Here is a 27,112-nt window from a genome sequence, read left to right on the forward strand (position 1 = left end):
CCCTGTCTCTAAAAAAAAAAAAAAAAAATTAGCCAGGCATGGTGGCATGTGCCTGTAGTCCCAGTTATTTGGGGGGCTGAGGAGGGAGGATTACTTGAGCCCAGGAGGTTGAGACTGCAGGGAGCTGAGATCACACCACTGCACTCCAGCCTGGGTGACAAAGTGAGACCCTATCTCAAAAAAAAAAAGCTTTTCTCTAAAATAGAAAACGATATAAAGATGTCCAATCTTAATATTTTCTATTCAACATTCCACAGGAGACTCTAGCCAGTGCAACTGGACAAGAAAAATAAATAAAAGCCTTCCATATTATAAAGAAAGAAGCAAAAATCTATCTACTTGTAGGTGACATGATTCTGTATGCAAGAAATCCTAAGAAATACACACACACACACACACACACACACACACACACACAAACACTAATAAACAAATTCAGCAAGATTTCAGGATACAAGTACAAAATACAAAATCAACTGCATTTTTTTTATTATAGCAATGAACAATCTGAAAATGAAATTAAGAAAACAACGCTTTACAATAGCACCAATACTTAGAAATAAATTTAACCAAAGAAAGACAAGATGTGTACACTGAAACCTAGAAAACATTGCTGAGAGAAATTAAAGATCTAAATAGACTGTGAGATGTTCTATGTTCATGGGTTGGAAGAGTCAATATTATTAATATGGCAATTCTCCCCAAATTGATCTATAGATTCAATGCAATCTCTATCAAAAATCTTAGCAAGGTTTATTGCAGAATCTTGATAAGCCAGTCCTAAAATTTATATGAAAAGGCAAAGAATCTAGATTCGCCAGAACAATTTTGAAGAAGAACAAATTTGGAGGACTTATATTCCTGATTTCACAACTTACTAGGAATCAACAGTAATCAAGATGGTGTGGTATTAACACAAGGAGAGACATGTTGATCAGTGAAATATAACTGAGAGACCAGAAATAAACACATTTGCTGGTCAACAAAGGTACCAAGATTCAACGGGAAAAGGTGCCAGGAAATTTGGATAGCCATATGCAAAAATATTAATTTGGACACATAACTCAACCCATATACAAAAGTTATCTTAAAATCAATCACAGACCTAAATATAAAAGGCAAAACTATAAAATTTTTATTTTTTATTTTTTATTTAGACGGAGTCTCACTCTGTCGCCCAGGCTGGAGTATATTGCTGGGATCTCGGCTCACTGCAAACTCCACCTCCCGGGTTCACGCCATTCTCCTGCCTCGGACTCCTGAGTAGCTGGGACTACAGGTGCCCGCCATCACACCTGGCTAATATTTTGTATTTTTAGTAGAGATTGGGGTTTCACCGTGTTTGCTAGGATGGTCTTGATCTCCTGACCTCGTGATCTACCCGCCTCGGCCTCCCAAAGTACTGGGATTACAGGAGTGAGCCAAAAGGCAAAGACTTCTTAGACATAACATCAAAAGCATAATTCATAAATTTTTTTATAGAGTTCGTTAAAATGAAAAACTTTTCTATTTCAAAAGACACCATTAAAAAAATAAAAGACAAGTCACAGACTGCAAGAAAATATTTACAAATCATATCTGATAAAGGACATGTATCCAGAATACAGAAAGAACCCTTATAATTCATACAAGAGTACAAACAAAATTTTATAAGTAGGCCAAAGATCTGAACAGACATTTCATCAAAGAAGATATATGAATCACTAATAAGCATGTTCTACATCATTAGTCACTAGGGAAATGCAAATGAAAACCAGGATATACCACTTCATACCCATTGGAATGGTTGTAAGAAAAAAGACTGAAAATAAGAAATATTTTTTGATATGGAGAAATTAGTATCCTCATTGATATGGAGAAATTAGTATCCTCACACATTGCTGATGGGAATGTAAAATGGTACAGACATTTTGGAAAAAAGTTTGACAGTTTCTTAATACGTTAAACATCAATTTACCATAAAACCCAGCAATTCCACTCTAGGCATCTACTTGAGAAATGAAAATGAAAATATATGTCTACACAAGAAACTGCATTTGAAAGTTTATGGCAGCATTATTCACAATAGTCTTAAGTTGGAAATAACTCAATGTCCATCAACTGGTAAAAGAATAAACAAAATGTAGTTTTGGAAAACTATTCAGTCATAAAAAGGAACAAATACTATACATGCCACAATATGGAAAAAACAAAAACATTATGCTAAGTGTAGGAAGCCACATAGAGGAGATTGCATGTATGATTCCATTTATACAAAAGGCTGAGAAAAGGCAAATCTATAGAGTGATTAAGAGTGATTAGTGGTTGGCTGGGATTGGTGGTGGAAATGGAAGTCACTGAATGAGCAGAAGGGATTTTCTTGGGTGACGGAAATGTTCTGAAACTGGATTGTGGTGGTAGTTTGTACAGCTATGTTGACTAAAAATCACTGAAATGTGCACTTGAAAGGGATGAATTTTATGGATATATAAATCAGCTATTTTTAAAGTCAAAAAAATTAGTAAAAGAATTTATTAGAGAGAAAAAGAAGAAAGCTAGTTTCCAACCTTTCCACTAAGAGTCCAGTCATCTGAAAATTCTCCCTCATAGATAGTATCGTCTTCGGAAAGCAAAACCCCATTTCCCTATAAGAAGAAAACAAGAGAAAAATTACAACACATAAAATAGAGTAACTTAAGAGTGCACGCAGTCATATCCCCAAAGCCTTATGGACTCTTAAAAGAAGGAAAATAGTACTAAGAGGTAGAAACTAATCAAAAGATGACTTAAAAAGTTAGGGACAAAAGAGCTTTAACAAGTTAGTAATAACTACATGCAAATATTCCACTCACCATCATTTTATTAAGGTGAAAGTTGCCCTCATAGTATAATCCAAACTGGGTAACCACCACACCATTCCCTTGACACACATCATCTTGCCACATTCCCATATACTTTTCCCCCCTGCACAGAAATAAAAAGAAAAGAAAAAGCACTGAAGACAAGGATAAAGTAGGGAAAAGACAATTATCACATGGGAGATCCCAGGCATCAACCCTAGGCTGGTATAGATTCCATTTTTCTAGTTAAAGTAGTTAACTTTGTCTCCTCAAATATGGGACAAGGTGAGAGCAAAAGACATCTCACTCAGTAATGTTCTCTGAGGAATTTAATATTGTGGTCTATCTGACACAGGTCTATAGATACCTCAGGTAGTTACTTGATAACTTTAAAATATATAATTTTTAAAAAGAAGGCCTAGAATTCAACTCTAAATAATTTCATTTAAAATGTAATAAGCAGAATAAAACCTATGCACAGGTTTTTCTTACACAAAAGTTTGCTAACTTAAAAAGAAAGAGGCTGGGTGCGGTGGCTCATGCCTATAATCCCAGCACTTTGGGAGGCAAAGGCAGGTGGAACACTTGAGGCCAGGAGTTCGAGACCAGCCTGGACAATATGGCAAAACCCCATCTCTACCAAAAATACAAAAAATTAACTGGGTGTGGTGGTGTGTGCCTGTGGTCCCAGCTACTTGGTAGACTGAGGTAGGAGGATCCCTTGAACCCAGGAGGCAGACATTGCAGTGAGCTGAGATCGCACCACTCCAGCCTGGGTGACAGAGTGAGACCCTATCTCAAAAAATTAAAATAAATAAATAAAAGGGTTTGTCATAAAAGAAGGTTCATTTTTCACCTACTCAAACTCAAAGAAATCTTACTAATCTCCATGAAAAAGACAAAATAAGTATAAACTGCTTGTTAAATAATCATGGTGCTTAATCATTTGCTTAAACTGTGAGAAAAGAAGGAGAACACTGTACCTAGTGATATCATCAAAGACACCATATCCTGCTTTCTTATCCGTTACCCACTGGCCAATGAACATACTAGGAGAAGAGGACGTCAATTTCCCACTTCGTAGAAGGCCATGACCATGACGCATATTATCTTGGAAACAACCCTCAAACACTTCACCAGAAGCATAGCTGTGGTTGGAAAGAATGGATAATTACCACATGCACATTGAATTCTGATGCTCATTTTTACAAAGTTTAGAAAATCCAAAACCATACTCAGTCTCACTGGTAGCTATAATTATTTGTTTATATGATTATTTTTCACCACTTAAAAAAACCTTGTTTTTGAATGATTAAAGTTAAAAAGTTAAAGACACCATGGGTGGTATTTTGCATTAACATGGAAAAAATGTGTTTTTAGTCTCTTATGGGAAAATGAAATAATGAGTTTTTTGTAAGACGGAAGAATAAAAGTTTTGTCCATTAGAATCAAGTAAATAAAAATAAGATAAATTTATAGATAAGACATATAGGAGTCTCTATAAGAAAATTATGGTTTATGGTTTATAAGGTATATAAAATTTAGATAAGAACTAAATTTAATAATCCAGTATTTTCATCCTGTGATAGATGAGGGGTTGACCTTTAAAAGAAGATCACAGAGAGTTTCAATTTTATTTACTCCTCTAAATTTTATCTATAAGACTAAGCAAAACTTAAACCTTGGAAATTTTGACTATGCAAACATTCAGGTTTACATGGTTATATGAAAAACCAACACCAGTCGAATAGCCTTTCCAATGTCATTACCTGTAGACTCCTTGACCGCACATTTTTCCTTCTTTCCAATGGCCCACATAATGGTCTTCTTTGTTAATTGCCTTGTTTGGGATTCTGTATTCTCCATACCTGCCACGAAAAAGAAAAAATAACAAAAGAATATGCATTTATGACATATTCACCTTTTGTATGTGTATCGTGGTAAACATTTTAACAAGGAAGACAGAGAAAACATTCACCTGTAGGAGGAAAGGGTTAAAACAGCATCTTGGTTTAAGGTGAATCTATAACCTAAGCTGTTTGGCAAGAGGAGTGGGACATCAGCCCCACTACACTAAGATACGGTGTTTTAATACAAGTCCGGTGAAAAACAGAAGACCTGTGTCCTTCGCCTATCTCTGTCACTAATTACCTGCACCACCATGGGGTAAGCCCAGGTATCCAGCTCCTTTATTTAGATAATAAGAGGGGCAACTCAGTGGGTAAATGAGATGATCTAAAGTCCTTCTCATCTAACAGTCTATTAAAAAGAGACTTTAACACATCACAAGAATTTACATGATCACACAGACACACAAAATCACCTACCCAACATTTTTTATACACTAAAATAAATTACTTCCTTAACATTATACAAAATACTGTCACAAACTAATCAGGTAAATACATTTCTAGTGTTAGAAAACATGATAAATTTATTTTAAAAAGTCATTAGAACATCATTAGGATAATAGAGCACTTGGAAATTTTCTCCTTTAACATACCACAGAAATTAAAGATGACTTAAAACAACTGAAAGGAAAATTTTTCTATGTCCTTTGTGTAAAGGGGGACTACTGTCTCAATAGTCCTACCATTAACATTACCAAAGTTCTCAGTCTTCACAACTCAGAAATTATAGAAAACATAGCCCCATTTTAACAGATGGAAGGCTGTGTAATTTGAGGTCACACAGCTATCAAGGAAAATGACCCAGTCTAGGTACATCAGAGGCTGTACCCCTCACTCCTGGCTCTCTTCATGATCATACATGTGCATTTCTGAAAAATAACAACAAAAATATACTATTTGTTTGAAAAGCAGCTCTGCATACAAAATAACATAATTTATGACCTTACTGAACTTGAATTTACTATCATATTTTACAGAATTTTCTTACCCATCTTCCAAGCCATTCCTGAACATGCCAGAATACATCTTTCCATCAGGCCACTTCAAAACCCCTCTGGAATGCGTAAGCAAAGAATAATGCATGTCAACTAATATTTCAGGTAATCAATACTTTTTCTATCACGTGATGATCATCCTCACCCCAGGTATAAATCTTCAACATTTTCACCTGCCATGAGGCTTCCCTGAAAGCCAGCGTCCATCATAGGTGGCATCCTTTAGGCGAGGATCTTTGTAGAAAGTATATTTGGCACTGCGTGAAATGGGTGGTTCCTGTCTCTGAACACTGCTACCACTTCCATAAGCAGGAAGATCAGACATCCCTCTCAAAGCCTGATCTACAGCTTGGCTTATAGCTCGCAGCCACTTTGTCTAGGAGCAAAAAGTAATGTCAATAAGCTTAAGGCAACAATTCATCAAGCATTGCTTTACATCCTGTTAGTTTTCTTTGGTGTGAATAAATTATTTGCGTCCCATGCTTTTCCTATTAATAGAGTAATATTGACTGGCTCTTGGATTTCTCTGCTATATGTTTAAAATTGAGTCACATTAAAAAAAAAACAAAACCAAGAACCTATAGTTTTGGCTTAATGAAGATTTATCAGAAGAACTGTACATCATTAGTCAAGCAAGAACAATTTATATTTCTTCTTTATTACACAAGAGGCAGAAAGAGCCAGGGTGAAGATTGAAAGCAAATACTATAATGGACTAACCTTTTCCTGGGGTGTAGATGAAATGAGAGTGAACTGCTCCTCAGGTGTGGTTATCTTTAAGCCATTCCTAAAACGTTCACAAGGACAAATACCAGTAGGTTTAACAACCTGTCGTTACAGTATCAATCCTCAAATTTGAAAAGCAACCTCTTTATTTCAAGAGGAGCAGAAGTCAATTAATGTAAACGCTTGTTTGGTTTTGGGTCCCACCATGGTGGAAAGAACAAAGAATTCTCTGCTCTGTGTTGAACGATGGGGATGTGTGCAATGAAGATGCCTTTTCATCACCTGATCGTGATTTGCCATGATCTTTGCAACAGGCCATTTTATTATCAATAGACTACTTTACTGTCTAATGTGCTGGGAGGTGGGTCTCGTTATGCAGAATGGGGAGACTGTCTCCCAAGTCCTCCTGAGCCTTTTTTCACGTTTAAGGAAGCAAGGGTAACAGACTGGGACGGGGTAGAGTGGGGAGGGGGGACACACTTACACACCACCAGCTTCTTCAGACAGTGGCTCTGCCCACAGCGTGGCCAGAGGGAAAACATGGTGTGTGGAGAACTGAAACAGAGAACATGGAGGCACTTTTATGAAAGCCCATGTAGACCTTGGGGTCTCTGCCCATATCCCCTTCATGTCATTAACCCACATGGGCCCTGCAGTCGCTGCTGCACAACCCCTTGAAATAGTTAAGTCCATGCAGGTGCCACCAATTCTGCCACATTGTCCCCATAACACAGCTAACCCAAAGGGCCTCGCCATCTCTGCTGCAGGGCCCCTTTCACATGGCTGCCACTCATTCTCAAGCTGGAAAGTTCAGAAGTTCTCTGAAATCCAGTGCATACACAAATCCATGCTGTAGCTGAACAGTCTCTTTCAGTCAACAGTTTCGGTAAACTCACACTAGTTTTGAACATAAACTGATAGTACAGTTAAAAAGGATAGGATTCCACCTTTCAGGGATTCTTTTAAGGTGAGGAATCCAGCCTACCTGGGCATGGACCAGTGCATCATTAAAGAGAATGAACCAATTCACAGAAAACCTCCCAGCATGCTGCAGAGACAGGGCTCGGTTACTGCTCTCACACAGCAGTCGACGCTCTGGCTTCCTCAAGGAGTCCTGGAATTAAAGACAAATATAATACTAAGTGAAACAATCAAAATCATTTTAACATGTAAAGAGAAAATAAAACAGACACAAATCACGTTTAAGGGAATTTGTTGGTCATAGCTTAGCGTGGTGTAAAAACTAAATTTATATGGGATCTAACCACTTCACAAAATCAGAGCTCAAAGGAGATTAAAAAGAAGACAAGGCCGGGCGCAGTGGCTCAAGCCTGTAATCCCAGCACTTTGGGAGGCCGAGACGGGCGGATCACGAGGTCAGGAGATCGAGACCATCCTGGTTAACACGGTGAAACCCCGTCTCTACTAAAAAATACAAAAAATTAGCCGGGCGCGGTGGTGGGCGCCTGTAGTCCCAGCTACTCGGGAGGCTGAGGCAGGAGAATGGCGTGAACCCGGGAGGCGGAGCTTGCAGTGAGCTGAGATCCGGCCACTGCACTCCAGCCCGGGCGACAGAGCGAGACTCTGTCTCAAAAAAAAAAAAAAAAAAAAAAAAGAAGACAAAAACAAACTAAAGGTGAGTAAGTCTTCAGAGAGGATTTCTAGAAATGAGAGAAGGTATTTAGAGTACCCATTGGTATGGTCCTTAGACATTTTAGGAAAGGGGTCATTAAAATGTTATTGCCATAAACAAGTGAGGAACAGAGAAAATGATATCAATTGTTATCGAAACAGTTGCTGTTTGCTAGGGTAACAAATGACAACTGGCATGGCTTACCGTCATTTTTCCGGGGAAGGTCTTCCAGAAGCCCAGTGTGTATTCTGCTTCCTTCCTCTTCCTGCCGAGATGGAGAGCAAGACACTCATAACAAGAACTGGAATCCTGCAGTTTCTGATATTCTGGAGATGCCTACAGGGCAAAAATTAAAGAGGAAAAAAAAAGAACATAAAATCATTATCCAGAATCTGTAGCCTCAGTCTGCTTTAGATATATAGCATTAAATGTAGGGGAAAATTTGGCCCAAGAGCATAAGTAGCACATTGCAGGAGACTGGGAAAAGGAGACTGGTTTTAGAAAAATTCTACTACATAAAAATACATATGAAATAGGGGAATAATTCAGGGGAGAGAGACAAAACCCGGCAGTTACTGAGAAGAGCAGCAGAGACCCCAGGATAGGGCAGGAGTTCTCAAATGTTTTGGTCTCGGGATCCCTTTATTTTTCTTATGTGGACTGTATCTATTAATATTTACCATATTAGAACATAAAATTAAGAAATGTCAAAAGCTTTTATTAATTCACTTACAAAACTTTTTTAGTGGCAGGGCTCAGTGGCTCACGCCTATAATCTCAGCACTTCGGGAGGCCGAGGCTGGCGGATCACGAGGTCAGGGGATCAAGACCATCCTGGCTAAGAGTGAAACTCTGTTTCTACTAAAAATACAAAAAATTAGCCGGGCGTGCTGGCGGGCACCTGTAGTCCCAGCTACTTGGGAGGCTGAGGCAGGAGAATGGCGTGAACCCAGGAGGCGGAGCTTGCAGTGAGCTGAGATGCGCACTCCAGCCTGAGCAACACAGCAAGACTCCGTCTCAAAAAAAAAAAAAAAAAAAGTTTTTAGTGAGAAAAATGGCAATGGTCCACATTTTTTCTAATCTCTTTATTATCTGGCTTTAAAAATGACAGCTGGACTTTTATATCAGCTTCTGCATTTACTGTGTTATATGTTGTTTGGTTAAAACCTATGAAGAAAATCTGGTCTTATAAAGGTATATACCTGGAATAGAGAGAAGCATTTTAATAGCCATTTCAAATGAATGTGGATATTTTCCTTTGATACTACATTAAAACTTGCTAAGTGGTAGATTCTTTTTTTTTTTTTTTTTTTTTTTTTTTTTGAGACGGAGTCTCGCTCTGTCGCCCAGGCTGGAGTGCAGTGGCCGGATCTCAGCTCACTGCAAGCTCCGCCTCCCGGGTTCCCGCCATTCTCCTGTCTCAGCCTCCTGAGTAGCTGGGACTACAGGCGCCCGCCACCTCGCCCGGCTAGTTTTTTGTATTTTTTAGTAGAGACGGGGTTTCACCGTGTTAGCCAGGATGGTCTCGATCTCCTGACCTAGTGATCCGCCCGTCTCGGCCTCCCAAAGTGCTGGGATTACAGGCTTGAGCCACCGCGCCCGGCCGGTAGATTCTTAAAGAGAGCTGCAATGTGGAATCTAAAACCAGAGCCATGAGCTTTTTGTACGCTGAGATGTTAAAATCCAGGGGTTCATCGCGCTCTTTGAATGGGTCTTTTACCATCTATGACTTTGTACCATCTATGATTGTGGATTGGACATATAGAAAATACTGGTTGACTGAATTATGCAGATTTTCCAAATGTTGACATCTTTCTTCTACAACATCAAAAATCACAGGATCATAGAACCACCAATCTCACGAGATAAAGTCCTAAGTATCAGGAAACTGTCACACTCACAGTGGGAGATTCATCTCTAACATTCTAATTTTTGCTTAAAAGTTGAGATTTTATGATTGGCAACAAATACTATCATTTGTTCCCTTTGAAATGACAGGTTCATTTACTCATTTCTGAGAAAATATCTGCCAATATCCAAATCTGAAAAATCAGTTTATCTGTCAATTGTCCTTTCAAGTTGAAAGAAAAAAAAAAAAAGCAACCCATTTATTTCAACAGGAGCTCTCAACTCAACAATCACAATCATGCTTTTTCTTGAAAAACCACCACACTTCAGCATGCAGCAGAACTGCTTTACATGTACTTTGCACGTCACCACACGTAATAGGACATTCTTAAGTGAAATTGTATTTTAACTGCAAGTGCATGGCAATGAAGAATGCAATGACTACTAGTATAGTCTGGTGCCACTGCCCTGATTCCTACCAAGGAGCCAGCAGTTTTACCCACCTTAACTTCTGCACTATCAATGTAAATGACAACACAGTGGAAAAGGCAAATATCTTAGTACTGTCATGAAAATAGTTTTGACCTTGTGAACCTCTTGAAATGGTCTTTGGAAGCCCCAGGGGTCTGCAAACCAAGCTTTGAGAACCAACTACTGGGATGGGTGTAACTGCTATGCCATGTAGTGAGGGAGCAGAAGGTAAGATCGAAGGATGATCTCTCACATTCATGAGTTTACTTGCCACAATTGTGAGAGTCACTCATTTTCATTTTTTCCATTCACTTAAGAAACATTTAATGAGTATCTACCACATATGAAACATTCTGCTAGAATGCTAGGGAAAAAAAAATAAGGCATGATCTTTGTACCATAATTAGGCAGACAAGATAGAAAAATGTACCAGAATAATGCAGTGGTTTTGTTAACAGGCTATATACCATAAAAGACAATCTAGAAAAGTAGGTTAAGAGAACAGATTCTGGAACCAGAGCCTGGATATGAATTGTAGCTCTGCCAGTTCTCAGCTGTGTCTCAATTCTCTCATCTGTAAAAGGCTGATGATGAAATAGGTATAATAATAATGCCTACTTCACCGAGTTGATGCGGGGATTAAATGAATACATATAACTTGCTTAGAACACTGCCTGGCATATGGAATTCATTCAATAAATGTTAAGTATTATTATTATTTTTATATGGAGACATTTAAAAAATACATATATGTGTACACACACACAATGTCAAAGGTGTGCCTTAGACTTACTCAATTATAATGTATAGTGATGGAATACGGGCAGGTTTGTTTTGAAAAAGCTTCCACAGTTGATTTTGACCCCCTGTGATGAGGATAAGGGCCACTGATATAACATGAGAAGTGAATAATGGAAAGTGTTAGCAAAATAGAGTAAATAATCCTTCAGAGATGGATAGGGGAAAGAGAACCAATATAGTCAAAGAGGGCTTTATTTTCATGATAAAATGACTTTTGTCCCAGAATGAGGATGGGAGTGGGAGTGTTTCAGGAAGGAAATATAAAACACATGAAAGCTACATCCAGGAAAACTGAACTCTGACTCTGAACAATTCTAAGCTGATCTGGTAGGAAACTTTTTTGTTGACTGAGGCCATATTGGGGTGAAAGTTGTATCTCATTGGGATATTTGATAGGTCAAACCTTCACAGCTAAAGCTAGATCAGTTTAAAGATCTTGTAGGTCTTTTCTTTAGTCTAGTTTTAAAGTCAAAATCAGACTAAAGAAAAGACCTACAAGATCACAGTAGGCTCAACTGTAGAAAGCCTACATCGATCAGTTCCTGGGTCACTCTGAGGGGTGAAATCTGTTTAGATCAAGAGACAGACCCAGAGATTAAGAAGATTCTAAACCTATAAGGGGCCAGTATGTTGGCTCATGCCTGTAATCCCAGCACTTTGGGAGGCCGAGGCAGGGCAATCACTTGAGGTCAGGAGTTCGAGGCCAGCCTGGCCAACATGGTGAAACCCCATCTCTACTAAAAATACAAAAACAAAAAAAAAGTAGCCAGTGTCATGGCACATACCTGTAATCTCAGCTACTCAGGAGGCTGAGGCATGAGAATTACTTGAACCTGGGAGGTGGAGGTTGCAGTGAGCCAAGATTGCGCCACTGCACTCCAGCCCCAGTGACAGAATGAGACTCTGTCTCAAAAACTAACAAACAAACAAACAACAAAAAAAAACCTATAAGGGACTTTGGAGTCATTATAATTTATCTAGAGACTTTCAGGGTAGAAACAAAATGAAACCACACATTTCGATGGTATTTGAAAGGTGAATGTCTCAGGACCAGCTTTAACATACATCTATATCCTAGTGTGGTGCTAACTTCCTAGGATTCCACCTAACTAGTTTTATATAGGAGTGGACTAGTTAACATTTGAGAAAATCCTGTAACACTGATTCCTCTCAGCATTTGCTAAGGTAACCTAAACACCTGGTATAAAGTCTAGCATGAATCCAGGTCAGTTAACACCCCTGCCTTACAGGTGTATGCCTTTATACAGAAAACCAGGGCTTTGAAGAGCTCTGTTTAACTCATAGTCAGCATGCATCCAATAAATTTTGACAACTACTGAGTGAGTAACATCTGATAGAGTCTCAACTTTAGACAAAGTTTCATAAAATGAATACAGTTTATTCATCTTGATAAGGCCCTAAAAGGAAACTGAATCCACAGAAAACTCAATTTATCTACAGTCATACTTTCCTCTATCATTTCCCTGAAGAAAATTAAATTTAATTAGACACATGTAAATATTAAATTACTGGAGTTCCAGATCTTGTGGTGGCATAATCCATACAAACAACTATGATCCTTGGCTTTCCAAATGTCCAAAGAGGTATACATGGGAGCTTACCACTTCAAAACAAGTAGCAAGCTTTAGCAAAACTTTTGCATAATTATGAAGTCGTCTGATTGGCAAGAAAAACAAAGTATTCAGTATTTCCATCAACTGAGTGTTTTCATCATTCACTTCTGATAAATCTTGCAACAGCTCTTGGTTTTTATTTAGGAAATCACTAGAGGCAGAGGAAAACAAAATTAGTTAATCCTTTTTGAATTGGTAATATGCATGATATTAAATAAAACATTTCACTAGAAAGTACCTTTCAGAATGCACATTTTTTAGCTGCTATGAAAGTAGAAATACAATGAAATAAGCCAGATATAATTAAAAGAATTTCCCTATCTATAAGATAGGATTTTTTAAGTATAAAAAGTAGCAAATGGTAGCAATACAAATGGTTAATCACAGGCTTGTGCCTATGTTCCAGGAAATGAATCATGCATCCCACAATTTAAGGTGAATAATCAGAGACCAGCTGACACCATTACCTGTTAATTTCAAAGCCAAAAGTCACAGCAATAAATGGCAAGACTAATTGCTCTAGGCAGCTGTGCTAAATAGAAACACTGGAAGAAAAGCGAAGCTCCTTGCTCCAACAGAATTAGTGTGGATATTAAAACACTTCTAATTTCTTCTTTTTTCCTTCAATTATGAGTTTATTATAGGAAAGTAATAAAAAGCTGAAAGAACTAGTATTACAGTTAACAAGAAACAATAAAGATGATTATATGTGACGATTTCAATGCTGAGATCTTCAAAAGCATTTCAAACTGAAGCCAAAAATTAGTTTTTAATATTCAGTTTTTTATAAATTCATCGTTAAAATTTTATTCCAAATTTTAATGCTGATCAATAACCCATTAAGGCTTAGCTCACCAAACCAAAATACTTAATGGTAAAGCAGTAAGAGTTGGTGAGCTGGGTGCAGTGGTTCACACCTGTAATCCCAGCACTTTGGGATGCCAAGGTGGGTGGATAGCTTGAGCCCAGGAGTTTGAGACCAGCCTGAGCAACATAACGAACCCCTGTCTCCACAAAAAATACAAAAATTAGCCAGGCATGGAAGTGTACACCTGTAGTCCCAGCTACTCAGGCGGCTGAGGCAGAAGGATCATTTGAGCACAGGAAGTTGAGGCTGTAGTGAGCCGTGGTTGTGCCACTGCACACCAGCCTGGGAGACCAGCTTGTCTCAACAACAACAACAACAACAAAAAAAGATCTTAGATAGAGTGCCCAGATTTTATTTATGTTTGGCTTGTGCTAATGTTCTTACTTTGTTCTCCATGTTCTACTGCAGAGACCAGCTGAGGACTTATTTAATTCTATACAAGTGTTCTGCTTTGACCTGCTCCTGAGAGGCGGAGGTAAGATATAGTGAACACAAACTCCCTTGGACCTTATTTCTCCTCAATACCCAGTACCCAGTCTACAGCAGACCAGAAATGTTCCAACTCTTGTGAACTCCACTACTTTCCAGGACTCACTCATGTCCTTACCTACAGTCTTCCCTGAAAGAGGACAAGCTACACTCCTGAGAAATCTGAACCAGAAATCATCTCTGATCAGCTTATCTTTTCTAGGGAGTTTTTAATCTAATAGTGGCAATATTACTTTTTCCTTATATGGCAAGGTCTATACTTTTTACTCAGATTTTTAAAATAAAAAATATTAAAGGTAGAAACAACCTAAGTGTCCATCAGCAGATGAACTGATTGATAAAATGTAGTAGTGTGTACATATAAGAGAATATTATTCAGCCATAAAACAGAATGAAATTTTGACGTATGCTACAACATGATGAACCTTAAAAATACTATGCTTAAAGAAATAAGCCAGACACAGAAGGGCAAATAAATACATGATTCGACTCATATAAGGTACCTAGACTGGGAAAACTCATACAGAGAGGAAGTAGAATAGAGGTTACCAGAGCCAGGTAGACAGGGGGAGACAGTATGGGAGGAGTTATTATTTAACATGCACTCAGTTTTTCTTGGGGATAATGAAAAAATAGTGATGGTTATACAATACTGTGAATGTATTTGATGCCCCTCAATTGCACACATATTAGTGTACAATTAAGATTAAAATAAATATGACATTACATATATTTTATCACAGTTAAGAAAAAAAACTTGCATAATAATCAAACCACCAGGCAAGCCTGATGTGAGCAGCTGAGTGATAAATCAGATGAATGATAAGTGCTTGCACTTCATCATCCAAGATCCACTAACAGCCATGTGGGCACCCTAGCTGTGCTCTAGATATTCTCAAACTCTCCTCTGAAAATGAAATCTTTAAGGTAATTTTAACTATTGACTTTGTAAATAGAAATGGGAAAAAGTTGTCAGTGCTGCCTTTAACTATGTAAAACCCAGGCTCTGGGCATGGTGCTGTGCAAAAGGCAAGAGGCTTTCAACTTATGTCATCTCATTTTCCTGTTCTAACAAGGTCAGTTGTTCGGTAATGTGAATCTGACTCAGAAATACTAGAGGAAGGTCAACAACAGCAGAATAAGGAACCAGGGTCAGTAATTGCTGTAGCCCTTCAGGAAGCCCAGAAGCTTTCCATTTAAATTGTCACAAGTCTTCATCTATCTTTTGCATCTTCCTGTAATTAAACTTGTTTTTCTTTAAGCATTACTATTTGAAAAATAACTATTGCATTTTCTCTCTGCTCCATTTAATTATAGGTTTGGGTACAACCCCATTTTCTCCTATTTTCTTTGGCTATGATTCAGCATTTCACCAACATTATAGGTTAACTAAGCTATTTTAGTCATTATAATAATGAGATTTAAAATAATAAATATAAAATCAGTAATTACAAATCTAAACTTGTCAAAACCAGAAGTTCTCAAATGTAAACAACAACAATAACAACAAACAATAAGTCTATCCATTTGCTCCTCATAAGAAATATACCAAAACAATGTAGACAGGCTGAAAGTAAAAGAATGGAAAATGGTGATGTATTAAGATCAAGAATTTTAAAGTTACTACACAAGGTTAAAGACATATTCTTGAACCTGTCATTTTAAAAAATAAAGGCCAAACTCCTATATTTTGGAAATCAACAAGCGTGTAAGTCCAAGGATTCATAATGGAAGTTAGAAAAATACATCCAAAAATATTTAGAACTGAATGACTATAAAAACAAAACGTATCAAGACTTGTGAGATTCAGCTAAAGCAACAATTAGAGGGAAATTTGTAGCCTTAGATGGCTACATTAGAAAAATTTTAAATTTGAAAAATGAATGAACCAAGTGCTAAACTCGAAGTTGTAAGAAGTTAACAGGTGAACAAAAAGAAAGAAGGAAATAAAAAACAGAAATTAATGAAATTTTTTAAAAGGGAAAGAAATGATTCCCTAATTTTTGAAAAAATTAATTAAAAAAGTAGTAAACTGCTGACAAGACTGATAAAGATAAAAAAGATAAAAGGCCCAAAAATCATAAGAATGAAAAATAGGGGGTACAACTACAGTTATTCTGGTGTAATCATCTTAAGACTTGAACATTATGCCAATAAACTTTAAAACACGGGTGCAATGAACAATTTTCCAGAGAAATATAAATAACAAAAGCCATAAAAAGAAATAAAGACCTGAAAATACCTATTCATTAAATCAGTAAAAACTCCCTACAGCAAATGTCCCCATGAAGCCCAGATTATTTTTACAGATGAATTTTACTAAATCTTCAAAGTACAAATAATTCCTACTTCATATAAACTACGAACTTCCAGGAAACAGAAAAGGAGAAAAAGCTCCTCCATATCTGTGAGTTCCAAATCTGTGGATTCAACAACCTCAGACCAAAAATATTTCATAAAAAAATTATGTCTCTACCACTTTTTTGTCATTAATTCCTAAACAATACCATATAACAACAATTTATATAGCATTTATATTTTATTAGATGTTATAAGTAATCTAGAGATGATTTAACATATATGAAAGGATGTGCACAGGTTATATGCAAATACTAAGCCATTTTATATCAGGGACTTGAACATCCTTGAATTTTGGTTTCCTTTGGGAGGTCCTGGACTCAATCCCTCATGGGTACTAAGAGACAACTGTATAAGCAAATTTAATTCAGTAATGTATTAAAAAATTAATACATAGATTACTGAATTTTGGAATTTGGAAACGCAGAGATATTTAACATTATAAAAATCGCTTCCTCTACAACTTTTAGAAATAGGGGCTTTTTAACCCTATAAATTGTATCTACCAAAAACCTAAAGTAATCATTTTTAATAGTGAAATATTAAAAGTATTCCCATTAAAACTAGAAATGAGATGAGATGGTTAGCATTCCTTCTATCAGGATAAAAGATCAAAAGGAAACACGGGGCTGGGCGTGGTGGCTCACACCTGTAAGCCCGGTACTTTTGGAGGCCAAGATGGGTGAATCACTTGAGGTCAGGAGTTCCAGACCAGTTTGGCCAACATGGTGAAACTCCGTCTCTACTAAAAATACAAAAATTAGTTGGGTGTGGTGGTGCACACCTGCAGTCCCAGCTACTCGGGAGGCTGAGGCAGGAGAATTGCTTGAACCCAGGAGGCAGATGTTGCAGTGAGCCAAGATTGTGCCACTGCACTCCAGCCTGGATGACAGAGCGAGACCCTGTCTCAAAAAAAAAAAAAAAAAAAGCAAACGTAAAACATTAACATCTGCTAAATCTGGGTGATGAGTACATATTTAAAGTATTTTCTATTAAAATACAGAATTTTTGGCCTGGCACAGTGGTGCATGCCTGTAATCCCAGCACTTTGGGAGGCCAAGACAGGAGAACCACTTGAGCCCAGGAGTTCCTAACCAGCCTGGGTAACACAGTGAGACCCTATCTCTTCTATTTTAAAAAGAAAAAAAAAGTTAAATACAGATTTTTTTAAAACCTTGGCTTTGTTGCTGGGTCAACACTTGTTGAGAAACTATCCGTTTGGGATTATTGCCTTGTGTAAGGAGCTTTTAAATTATTTACCCAGAAGCTAAATGCAAATACTTTCTATCTGCGCAAACACTTTTTTCTGTGTATCAGCACATACATTATTTGTTCCTCTCCAGTGAAAGAGAACATTACCATTTTTCAGATGAGAAAACACTAGGCCTACTGAAGTAAAGAGAGTTGTCCAAAGTCTCAGGGATAGCACGGAAGGACCCAGAACCTGAGCCTATTCATTCAGTGCTTTTTCAATGGCATACTACTTACAATGATAACCAGCGGTTAATAGTACCTGTCCTTTGTAAGACTTTGACTCAAAGTTTATATTTTGATTTGTTTGGTAAAATGATGAAGTCAGAGCTTTCCCTGGGCACTTGAAAACACAGAGCACTATAAAACATGATCTTTGGTTGAGAAAACAACTGGAAGGTGTGGGTTTGCTTACATGGCAGGCTTAGCAAGAAGCTGGAATCCTCCCATAACCAGGAAATTTGTAATAGATGTGCAATACCTTGAGCAGAAAAGAAAACACATGTACGTTAGCTGAAATGTAAATTAGTTCTTCAGTTTCCAAACACATACCTGGAATAGATAATTCTGGATTATTTCACCAACGAATTTCAGAAGTTTTGTGATGTCAACATTTGTGAAGGGCAGGTTGTGTAATAATTACAATAATGGAGGTAAAGGGAGGGGTAGGGGAATTCCAGCTTAGTAAAGATGGTAATATAAGGCTGGTCACATTGGCTCACGCCTGTAATCCCAGCACTTTGGGAGGCTAAGGCAGGAGGATCGCTTGGGCCTAGGAGTTTGAGATCAACCTGGGCAGCATGGGGAAACCTGACTCTACCAAAAAAAATAGAAAAATTAGTTAGGCATGGTGGCACATGCCTGTAGTCTCAACTACTTGAGAGGCTGAGGTGGGAGGATCCATTGAGCCTGGGAGGTTGAGGCTGCAGTGAGCTGTGATTCCAACATTGCACAGCCTGGGCGATAGGGTAAGACTCTGTCTCCAAAAAAAAAAAAAAAAAAGATGGTAATAGAAAAGGAAATTTTAAAAACACCTAAAGCTATGCAGAAAATGCAGTAATTTACTTGGTATCTACCAAACAATATCTATTATGTGGTAACTTAATTAACATACTTGAGAAAACATAATTAAAATAGTTGAATTTTGAATGAAAATTTTCTCTAATCTTCACTTCAGGTTTCCCAATTAAGAAATGACAATGAAGGCCGGGGGCGGTGGCTCACTCCTATAATCTCAGCACTGTGGGAGGCCGAGGCAGGTGAATTACCTGAGGTCGGGAGTTTGAGACCAGCCTGGCCAACATGGTGAAACCCTGTCTCTACTAAAACTACAAAAAGTAGCTGGGCGCGGTGGCGGGCGCCTGTAATCCCTGCTACTTGGGAGGCTGAGGCAGGAGAATCACTTGAACCTGGGAGGCAGAGGTTGTGGTGAGCCAAGACCGTGCCATTGCACTCCAGCCTGGGCAACAAGAGCGAAACTCCAGCTCAAAAAAAAAAGAAAGAAGAAAGAAAGAAATGACAGTGAAGGTAAGAAAATATGTTAAAAGTGGTTGAGTCAGTGTTAGAGAATGTTGATTAAATATTGATATACTGCTAAAGAACAAGTCTAGTTATACTGCTTTGAGCCTTGTACATTTCTTGTACACACCTGGGCTGGCAAAGGGAATCAACTGACTTTGAGGAAGAAGGGAAACTCCTACTAAAATTAGCCCACAGTACTGTACAATTAAATATGGTTATAATGGTTAATTTTATGTGATGTGTATTTTATCACAATTAAAAATAATTTTGGCCAGGCACAGTGGCTCACACTTGCAATCCTAACACTTTGGGAGGCTAAGGCAGGAGGATAACTTACACCCAGGAGTTTGAGACCAGCTTGGGCAACATAGTGAGACCCCTGTCTCTACAAAAAATAAAAAAATTTAGCTGGACGTGCTGGCATGCACCCGTAGTCCCAGCTTCTTGGGAGGCTGAGGTGGGAGAATCACTTGAGCCTGGGAGGTCAAGGCTGCAGTGAGCTGTAATGGTGCCACTGCACTCCAGGCTTCAATAACTTTAAATTTATTATAAAAATAATTTGAAAGATTCATACATAAACCCAAATATTTTACTTGCCCCATCTATAGGAATAAAACGTTATGTTAAAAAAAAGCCCAAAATATCTAAACAAAAGCATTTTTAAGCATAAGGCCTAAAGTACCAGAGAAGAAAAAGAAGTGAAGTAGAAGTATTATGAGATGAATTCCAGTCAAAAAATGAAAATTATACCAGTAAAAGCTGGAATCACAAAAACAACAAAATCTAGTTTTAAAAAAGAAAACTAGTAGTAAGTTCTATTATTTTTATTTTTCATTTCTGAAAGATGATGTGTTAAAAGACTCAAACCAGGATATTTCCTCTTAGACAACAGCTTCAAATATTTTCAATTTTGCTTAGAATTAAAATAGCATCCAACTATCTGCACATATTACATAGGTTGGAAAGGAAATACACTAAGAAGATAAACAGTGGTTAGTTCTGGTGGTAGGATGTTTTTTTTTTTTTTTTTTTTTTTGAGGCGGAGTCTGGCTCTCTTGCCCAGGCTGGAACGCAGTGGCCAGATCTCAGCTCAGTGCAAGCTCCGCCTCCCGGGTTCACGCCATTCTCCTGTCTCAGCCTCCCGAGTAGCTGGGACTACAGGCGCCCGCCACCTCACTCGGCTAGTTTTTTATATTTTTTAGTAGAGACGGGGTTTCACTGTGTTAGCCAGGATGGTCTCGATCTCCTGACCTCGTGATCCGCCCGTCTCGGCCTCCCAAAGTGCTGGGATTACAGGCTTGAGCCACCGCGCCCGGCCTGGTGGTAGGATTATGGGTGATACTTGATTATCTTTATTTGTGCAGTTTTCAGTAATAGACACATGTTATTTATGTTATAAATAATCAAAACACCAACAAAACATGAACTCCGTGAGGGCTGGTGCTTTTCGCAGGCCCCATGCTGTGCTGCTGTGGGCTTGGAGCTCCCCGCAAATGCCTGGCACTGAGTGGGCACTCAGTGTTTGCTGGATGGTTGAGGTGTGAATGAAGAGAGAACAAAACCTATACATACTTCAGATCAAAGCATAACCTAACATACATTAAAATAACACTTAAATTATGCCTCACATCATCATATCAAAATACAAGTTAAGAAAAGGTAAGAAACATTTTAAGTTACATTTTCTAGTACACTTGGGATATTTTACTTGAAAAACATGCAAAGAACCTTGAATAACTATTCTAGGTTTTATTAAGGAAAAACATCTTCGAGTTAAAAATAGTTGGATCTTTTAAAACTTCCATTTACACAAAAGTAAAAAGCAGACATCAGAACAGCTCCATACTTACAGTCAGCAGTTGGTCTTAAAATAATTTGTTTAGTTACTAATTGCTTCAAGTTTTAGTACAATTTAGTTAAGTAAACAAAATTGTTTCCTAAAGAACCACTTATAATAGTACATTTTATGTAAATTATGCTATCACTCTGCTAGAATATAGAAGAAAACATGATAATTCATTTTTTAAACCTTTTTTTTTCACTTAGAGAAGACTAAATTTTAGCAATCCAGAACTATAGTTGGCTTAAGATTAAAATAACTGCTTTGCAATTTCTATTACCTTATATCACTCTCCCTAATCTAGTCTCTTCTGATTAAGGAGCTGTTCTCCTTGGCAGAATAACCCTGCAGAGATTGAACATGACACGGGACTGGATACTTGCTCTGTATAACTATCCAAGAAGAGACTTGCATGCTTCAGGATGACCAAACTCCTGGCTTCCTTTACCCCATGAAGGAAGCTGCTCAGTGAGGCTCCATGTTGACCAATGAGGTAACACAGCTTGCTGAATCGGCTAGCCACCTCCTGCAACAGCTGGACTGTAGTTGTAGTGCCCAAATTTTCTATAACAAAATAATGATGATGATGACAACAACATAAACTGAAAACCGATCACTTTATTACGATCATATGATTATGATTATGAATTCCTCTAAGACTACTTAACCTGTTGCCATGTGCTCTCAACTAAGGAACCCAAATGATTACAGTATTAAAGCAACCTCAAAGATCACAGTAACCAGTACTTTGAGGAACTTGTTAAAAACACATTCACAGGAACCTTATAGATTCCAGGATGGCTTTTTCTGTTAAAAAAGACTCTCCAGGTGATTTTAAAGATGAGCCAAATTTGAGAACCATTGAGCTAATGCAACTCTCTGGTCATTTTGAAGATAAGTCATCTGAAGCCAAGAGAACGGAAGTCAATTATCTAATTTAAGTCACTGATTAATGACAGTCAGGAATTAAACTCACTTGGGGTGTTATATCTTTGTTAAGATTTTCAGCTTTTTTGTTCTGACTTCTGCTCCACTTGCCTCTTTGACAAGCCCAACCGATCAGTGCAGGAAAGGCAATCCAAACACTGGACTGCCGAGGATGCTCTGAATTTCAGAGAGGGCACCAGGATACTATTTGCTTTTTGCCTGTCTAAAAGTCTTCATTTCTAGCACTTCTTTCCAAGCAATTAGGAAACTAGACTGGGAAGACCAACAAAGAAATCAGCAACCAGGACAGGAGAGAGGCAGATTTAACTTTCCTTTCAGAGCAACCCAGGAAGCTTCCAGCTTAGATTGCTTCCTTTCCCTTGGCAAAGTTCTGGAGTGTTCAGCCTACCTAGAGGAGGGGAATTTATAGAACAGAGACTCCACAACACTTAAAAGGCAGAAGGTAATAAAAACAAAAACACAAATGCAGACCGTCCTCAGCTTACAAAGGGATTATATTCACAAAGACTGTAAATTAGTTGTTTGAAAAGATGTTTTTCCACTAGAAACAATGGGCAGGCCAGGCACGGTGGCTCACACCTGTAATCCCAGCACTTTGGGAGGCCAATGCAGGCAGATCACTTGAGGCCAGGAGTTCAAGACCAGCCTGGGAAACAGGGCAAAACCCCGTCTCTACTAAAAATACAAAAATTAGCAAGTGTGGTGGTGCACACCTGTAGTCCCAGCTACTCAGGTGGCTGAGGCACAAGAATCGCTTGAACCCAAGAGGTGAAGGTTGCAGTGAGCCGAGATTATGCCACTGCACTCCAGCCTGGGTGACAGAGCAAGACTCTTCTCAAAAAAAAAAAAAGAAAGAAAAGAAAAGAAACAATGGGCTGACCTGCACAAGAAAGACAATGTCCTCAACGTGGCAAAAGTGATGTATTGAGTATTAGCCTGAATTCTGGATCAACACAGGGGGCAAGGAGTGCAGGACAGAGAAAGAGAAAGAAAACTTCCTCTCTGTTTTCTGACTGTAGGGCCAAGCCCAGAAAAAAAATTTGAAATAGGAAAAGTTTATCTGCAACAGTTCCCTCAACTTCCATTCTGCATTCCTTTCTATTCTCCCAGAAACCCCAGGTACCCAGTATATCTGGACAGGGGCATCCCATCTAGTACTATTGTAACCCATTCCCTCTGTATTACCCCCTCACTTCCAATCTCTTTGTAGCTGGGCATAGCTAAGAAAAAGAATCAGATTTAATCAACTCATGCTGAGGGATAAGATCTTTTTTCCCCCCGAGATGGAGTGTTGCTCTGTCACCCACGCTGGATGGCAGTGGTACAATTTCGGGTCACTGCAACCTCCACCTTCTGGATTCAAGCAATTCTCCTACCTCAGCCTCCTGAGTAGCTGGGATTACAGGCGCCTGCCACTGTGCCTGGCTAATTTTTGAATTTTTAGTAGAGATGGGGTTTCACCATGTTGGCCAGGCTGGTCTCAAACTCCTGACCTTGTGATCTGCCCTCCTCAGCCTCCCAGAGTGCTGGGATTACAGGTGTGAGCCACCATGCCCAGCTGGATAAGATCTTTAACACTCTTATAGTTATCCACAATTTTAAGAGACTACCTGTAAATCCAAATAAATCTCTACTTGATATAATTCTAAGAACTATAATGAGGAAAACAAAAAATTCAGATAGTATACTGGAAGATCTCTTAGGACCAGCAGGGGCAGAAGTGTTGTTTGGAAGTCTAACTTTATGTAGGGTCAACTTTCCCAAAGTTGTTTTTGCTCCTCTGCCATGAATATCCTAAAAGTTCCATTTTTCTACTTCTGCAAGCCGAGGGAGCTCTGGGAGTGGCAGGACAGGGCAGGGGCAGTGAGGCTATTGACAAATTGGAAACAGTTTATAAACTGTTGACTACCTGTGTACACACACACACACAAAGACAGTGGATAGAAAGAAGTAAACCATAAACTAACAGGTTTTCATTATTTGTGATATAGGAAGAAGAGATAAAGACCTGATGATTTAGTGGTGGGAGAGAGGGGGTTGCAACTTACCTAAACTGAGAAGAGGCCTGAGAATCTGAGATTTGATATCACTTAGTTTTGAATAGAATCGTCTTTCTGTAGTAGCTAACTCGTGGAGACTGGCAATATACCCCATAATGTTTTTATCCACCAAGGCTAGATAGCTATCTTTTCCTGCTGTCACTCTGCTTATATATCCAAGCTGAAACAGAAGAAAATAAAAGGATTAAATATAACATATAATTATGTTAGTAATTTGGTATACCGAAGCTGGCTTATATCAGCTGACAAGAGCTAACTTAAATATTCAGAAAATTTGCAAGCAAGTAATTAAACCATTGGCAGCTTGAAAATTGGCCACAGTGAAAATTTGCAAGCACTACAGACTAGGGTTTTATTTGGCGGGGTGGGGGGTGGGGGGTTGTTTCTTTTTTTTTAGAGCTGGTTCATCAGTGCATCATTGTTATATATGCATATCTGGATCTATACATAACTATATACACCTACTTTCAATTATCTCCAAGATACCTTTCATTTCACATTACAAGTGTTTGGAAACAGACACCCTGGATATATAAAGATCCAAATGATAGGGATATATGTCTCAGGACCCCTTTCCGAGTAAAATAAGATTAACGAGATCAGGGAGAATCTCTATGCTATATATTTAAATATCTAGGATTCAAAAATTAACCTGCCTTTTGTACAATGAAACGAGATTTTCTTAAAAAGGGACTTTTTGTCATTTACCCAAGATACCACTGTATAAAAAACATTCCATGTCTTTATTCACATATCCCATTAAATCAGGCAGGCAAGTTACAGACCCAATGCACTATTAACATCCCATGGTAACCAAAGACACACGCGAGAGCTCTTCATTCCTTTCATCGGCCCATTTGATCCTTTATCTAGACTGTGAAATCATTCATGGAGAATGTAACGCCAGGACCAGCAACTACAGACACATCTTGGCCAATGTTGCCTTTAATTTTTAAATATTTTTTTGTTTTGGTTGAGACAGGGTCTTGCTATGTTGCCCAGGCTGGTCTTGAACTCCTGGCCTCAAGTGATCCTGCAGTCTCAGCCTCCCAAAGTTCTGTGATTATAGGGATGAGCCATTGTACTCAGTCCCAGTGTTACCTTTAGCAAGAAAGATCTTGTTCCCACGCATTCGTAACTTACTAGCTAGAAAAACAAACACAAAGACTAAAAAAATAAAATAAAATAAAATAAAAAAGTCAATATGCTATTTTACTCAATAAAAATAAGAAACCCTAGAATATACTAGTTTTGGGGGTTAATTTCCCTGCAACATGTCACTTTATGGGGAAAAGGAAACCTAGAAATAAGCCAGTGGTTTCAGTTTATGAAAAAGAAGAAAGGAAAACAGAGTAGGAAAGCAGATCAAATGAAAAGGGGATAAACAGTAGGTAAACAGTAGGAAATAAAATTAAGGCCAAGCAAGGTGGCTCAGGCCTGTAATCCCAGCACTTACGGAGGCTGAGGCAGGAAGATCACTTGAGGTCAGGAGTTCAAGACCAGCCTGGGCAACATGGTGAAACGCTGTCTCTACTAAAAATGCAAAAATTAGCTGGGCGTGGTGGTGGGCACCTGTAATCTCAGCTACTTGGGAGGCTGAGGCAGGAGAATTACTTGAACCCAGGAGGCAGAGGTTGCAATGGGCCAAGACTGCGTCACTGCACTCCAGCCTGAGCAACAGAGCAAGACTCAGTCTCAAAAAATAAATTAATTAAATTAGAGGCAGAGAAGTGAAGCAGGGGAAAACAGAACACTGCTGGTTGTCTGTCGGGTCTTTCACGGTCTGCCATGAGCCTATCTCAGGCTCTTGCATTGTTACTTCCCACTTACAGTTAGAAATTCAACTACTCTGTTTCTGTTCTGATTCACCTCGAGGGTTCTATGGCTGCAGTCAGGAAACTTCACAGTAAAATGTATTTTCCAATATTCCTACATGAGGGTGTTAATTCAACAAATGTTTATAAAGTATGTACTATGAGGCTACAGCAGTGAATGAGATAGCCTAAAATCCCTACCCTTCTGAATCTTACATTACAGTAAGGAGGGCAGACAATAGACAAAATAATTAATTATATAGTGTGTTCGATGGTGATAGGCCCTCTGGAGAGAATAAGGAGAGAAAAGATAAGGAATGAAGGGGGAATAAAAGGAGTTTGCAATTTTAAATAAGGTAGTTAGAGATGCTTACTAATAATTACGCATACATACAAATAAAAACAAAAAAGACTTCTCATGTGTTACTGAATGTGGGCCTTAGGATCCAATTCCTGTTCACCTTACTACAGGAGAGAAGTACTGGAGTCTTAGAACCACTGTGATTCTCTGGAAGGTTGTCACCTTCTGTAGGGTCCTGTCGGCCACTGTAATATAACCCAGGCTGGAAGTCTTCTGTATCCACTAAAAACAGGGAATAATCCTGGCCTGCGGCTACGCTCCAGACTCCATTTTCACTGCTTATCTGCAACAACAGAAAGATAGTGTCTGTCTAAGATAAAGGCAATCAGAGAGAACTTCAGATCCACAGAAACTGAAATATTAGGTTGCTTAAATAAGCATGGTGCAAAGTCAGTCATATCTGAGAGCAAACTCACCCAGCAATTTGCCCAATCAAATGCAGAGCAGCAGGTGCAGGAGTAAGACGGAATCCCTTGTTCAGCTTTTAAATTTAGAACTGTTTTTATAAAAATCTGAAAAATTGGAATTTAAAAAGGAAAAACCACTCATCTAATTTTTTATTGTTACTTTTGGAAGTCTGCACAGACTGTATTATAATGAAGAGACCCAGAAACTTCCAGAGCCCTACTCTAGAAGTGACAATTAGGACATACCTTTGTCTTTCCACATTTGGCTGTGTGCACAAAAATTGAGGTAAAAGAAAATCTAATAAGGCTAAATTCTATTCTGGCCAACTACACTCTTGGGAGAAAATTCAGTTTTACC

The 27,112-nt window shown here is 38.4% G+C and overlaps 1 protein-coding gene across 10 annotated transcripts in view; it reads right to left on the minus strand.

Moving 5' to 3' along the window:
* The window catches only part of ALS2 (alsin Rho guanine nucleotide exchange factor ALS2), an 81,930-nt gene that overhangs the window by 20,475 nt on the left and 34,343 nt on the right, over nt 1–27,112 (minus strand). For 6 of the 10 annotated variants that reach the window (XR_012421374.1, XR_012421373.1, XM_045367462.2 and 3 more), the window contains 15 exons: nt 26,448–26,630; nt 24,161–24,332; nt 21,548–21,728; nt 18,219–18,284; nt 12,826–12,988; nt 8,288–8,419; nt 7,436–7,564; nt 6,935–7,005; nt 6,445–6,511; nt 5,898–6,100; nt 5,718–5,783; nt 4,589–4,687; nt 3,803–3,967; nt 2,832–2,943; nt 2,547–2,624 (listed from right to left, as the gene is read on the minus strand). Coding sequence is in view for 8 of the 10 variants with exons in the window: in XM_045367462.2 (XP_045223397.2) it covers nt 2,547–2,624; nt 2,832–2,943; nt 3,803–3,967; nt 4,589–4,687; nt 5,718–5,783; nt 5,898–6,100; nt 6,445–6,511; nt 6,935–7,005; nt 7,436–7,564; nt 8,288–8,419; nt 12,826–12,988; nt 18,219–18,284; nt 21,548–21,728; nt 24,161–24,332; nt 26,448–26,630 (1,887 nt within the window). In the remaining 2 variants the exon portion in view is untranslated. Of the gene's footprint in view, nt 1–2,546; nt 2,625–2,831; nt 2,944–3,802; nt 3,968–4,588; nt 4,688–5,717; nt 5,784–5,897; nt 6,101–6,444; nt 6,512–6,934; nt 7,006–7,435; nt 7,565–8,287; nt 8,420–12,825; nt 12,989–18,218; nt 18,285–19,071; nt 19,315–21,444; nt 21,729–24,160; nt 24,333–26,447; nt 26,631–27,112 lie in introns of those variants that run through there. The other 4 variants (XM_074009753.1, XM_074009752.1, XM_074009755.1 and 1 more) reach the window with 4 other exon arrangements.

This window comes from Macaca fascicularis, chromosome 12 (assembly GCF_037993035.2).
Source record: "Macaca fascicularis isolate 582-1 chromosome 12, T2T-MFA8v1.1".
NCBI classification, from domain to species: domain Eukaryota; kingdom Metazoa; phylum Chordata; class Mammalia; order Primates; family Cercopithecidae; genus Macaca; species Macaca fascicularis.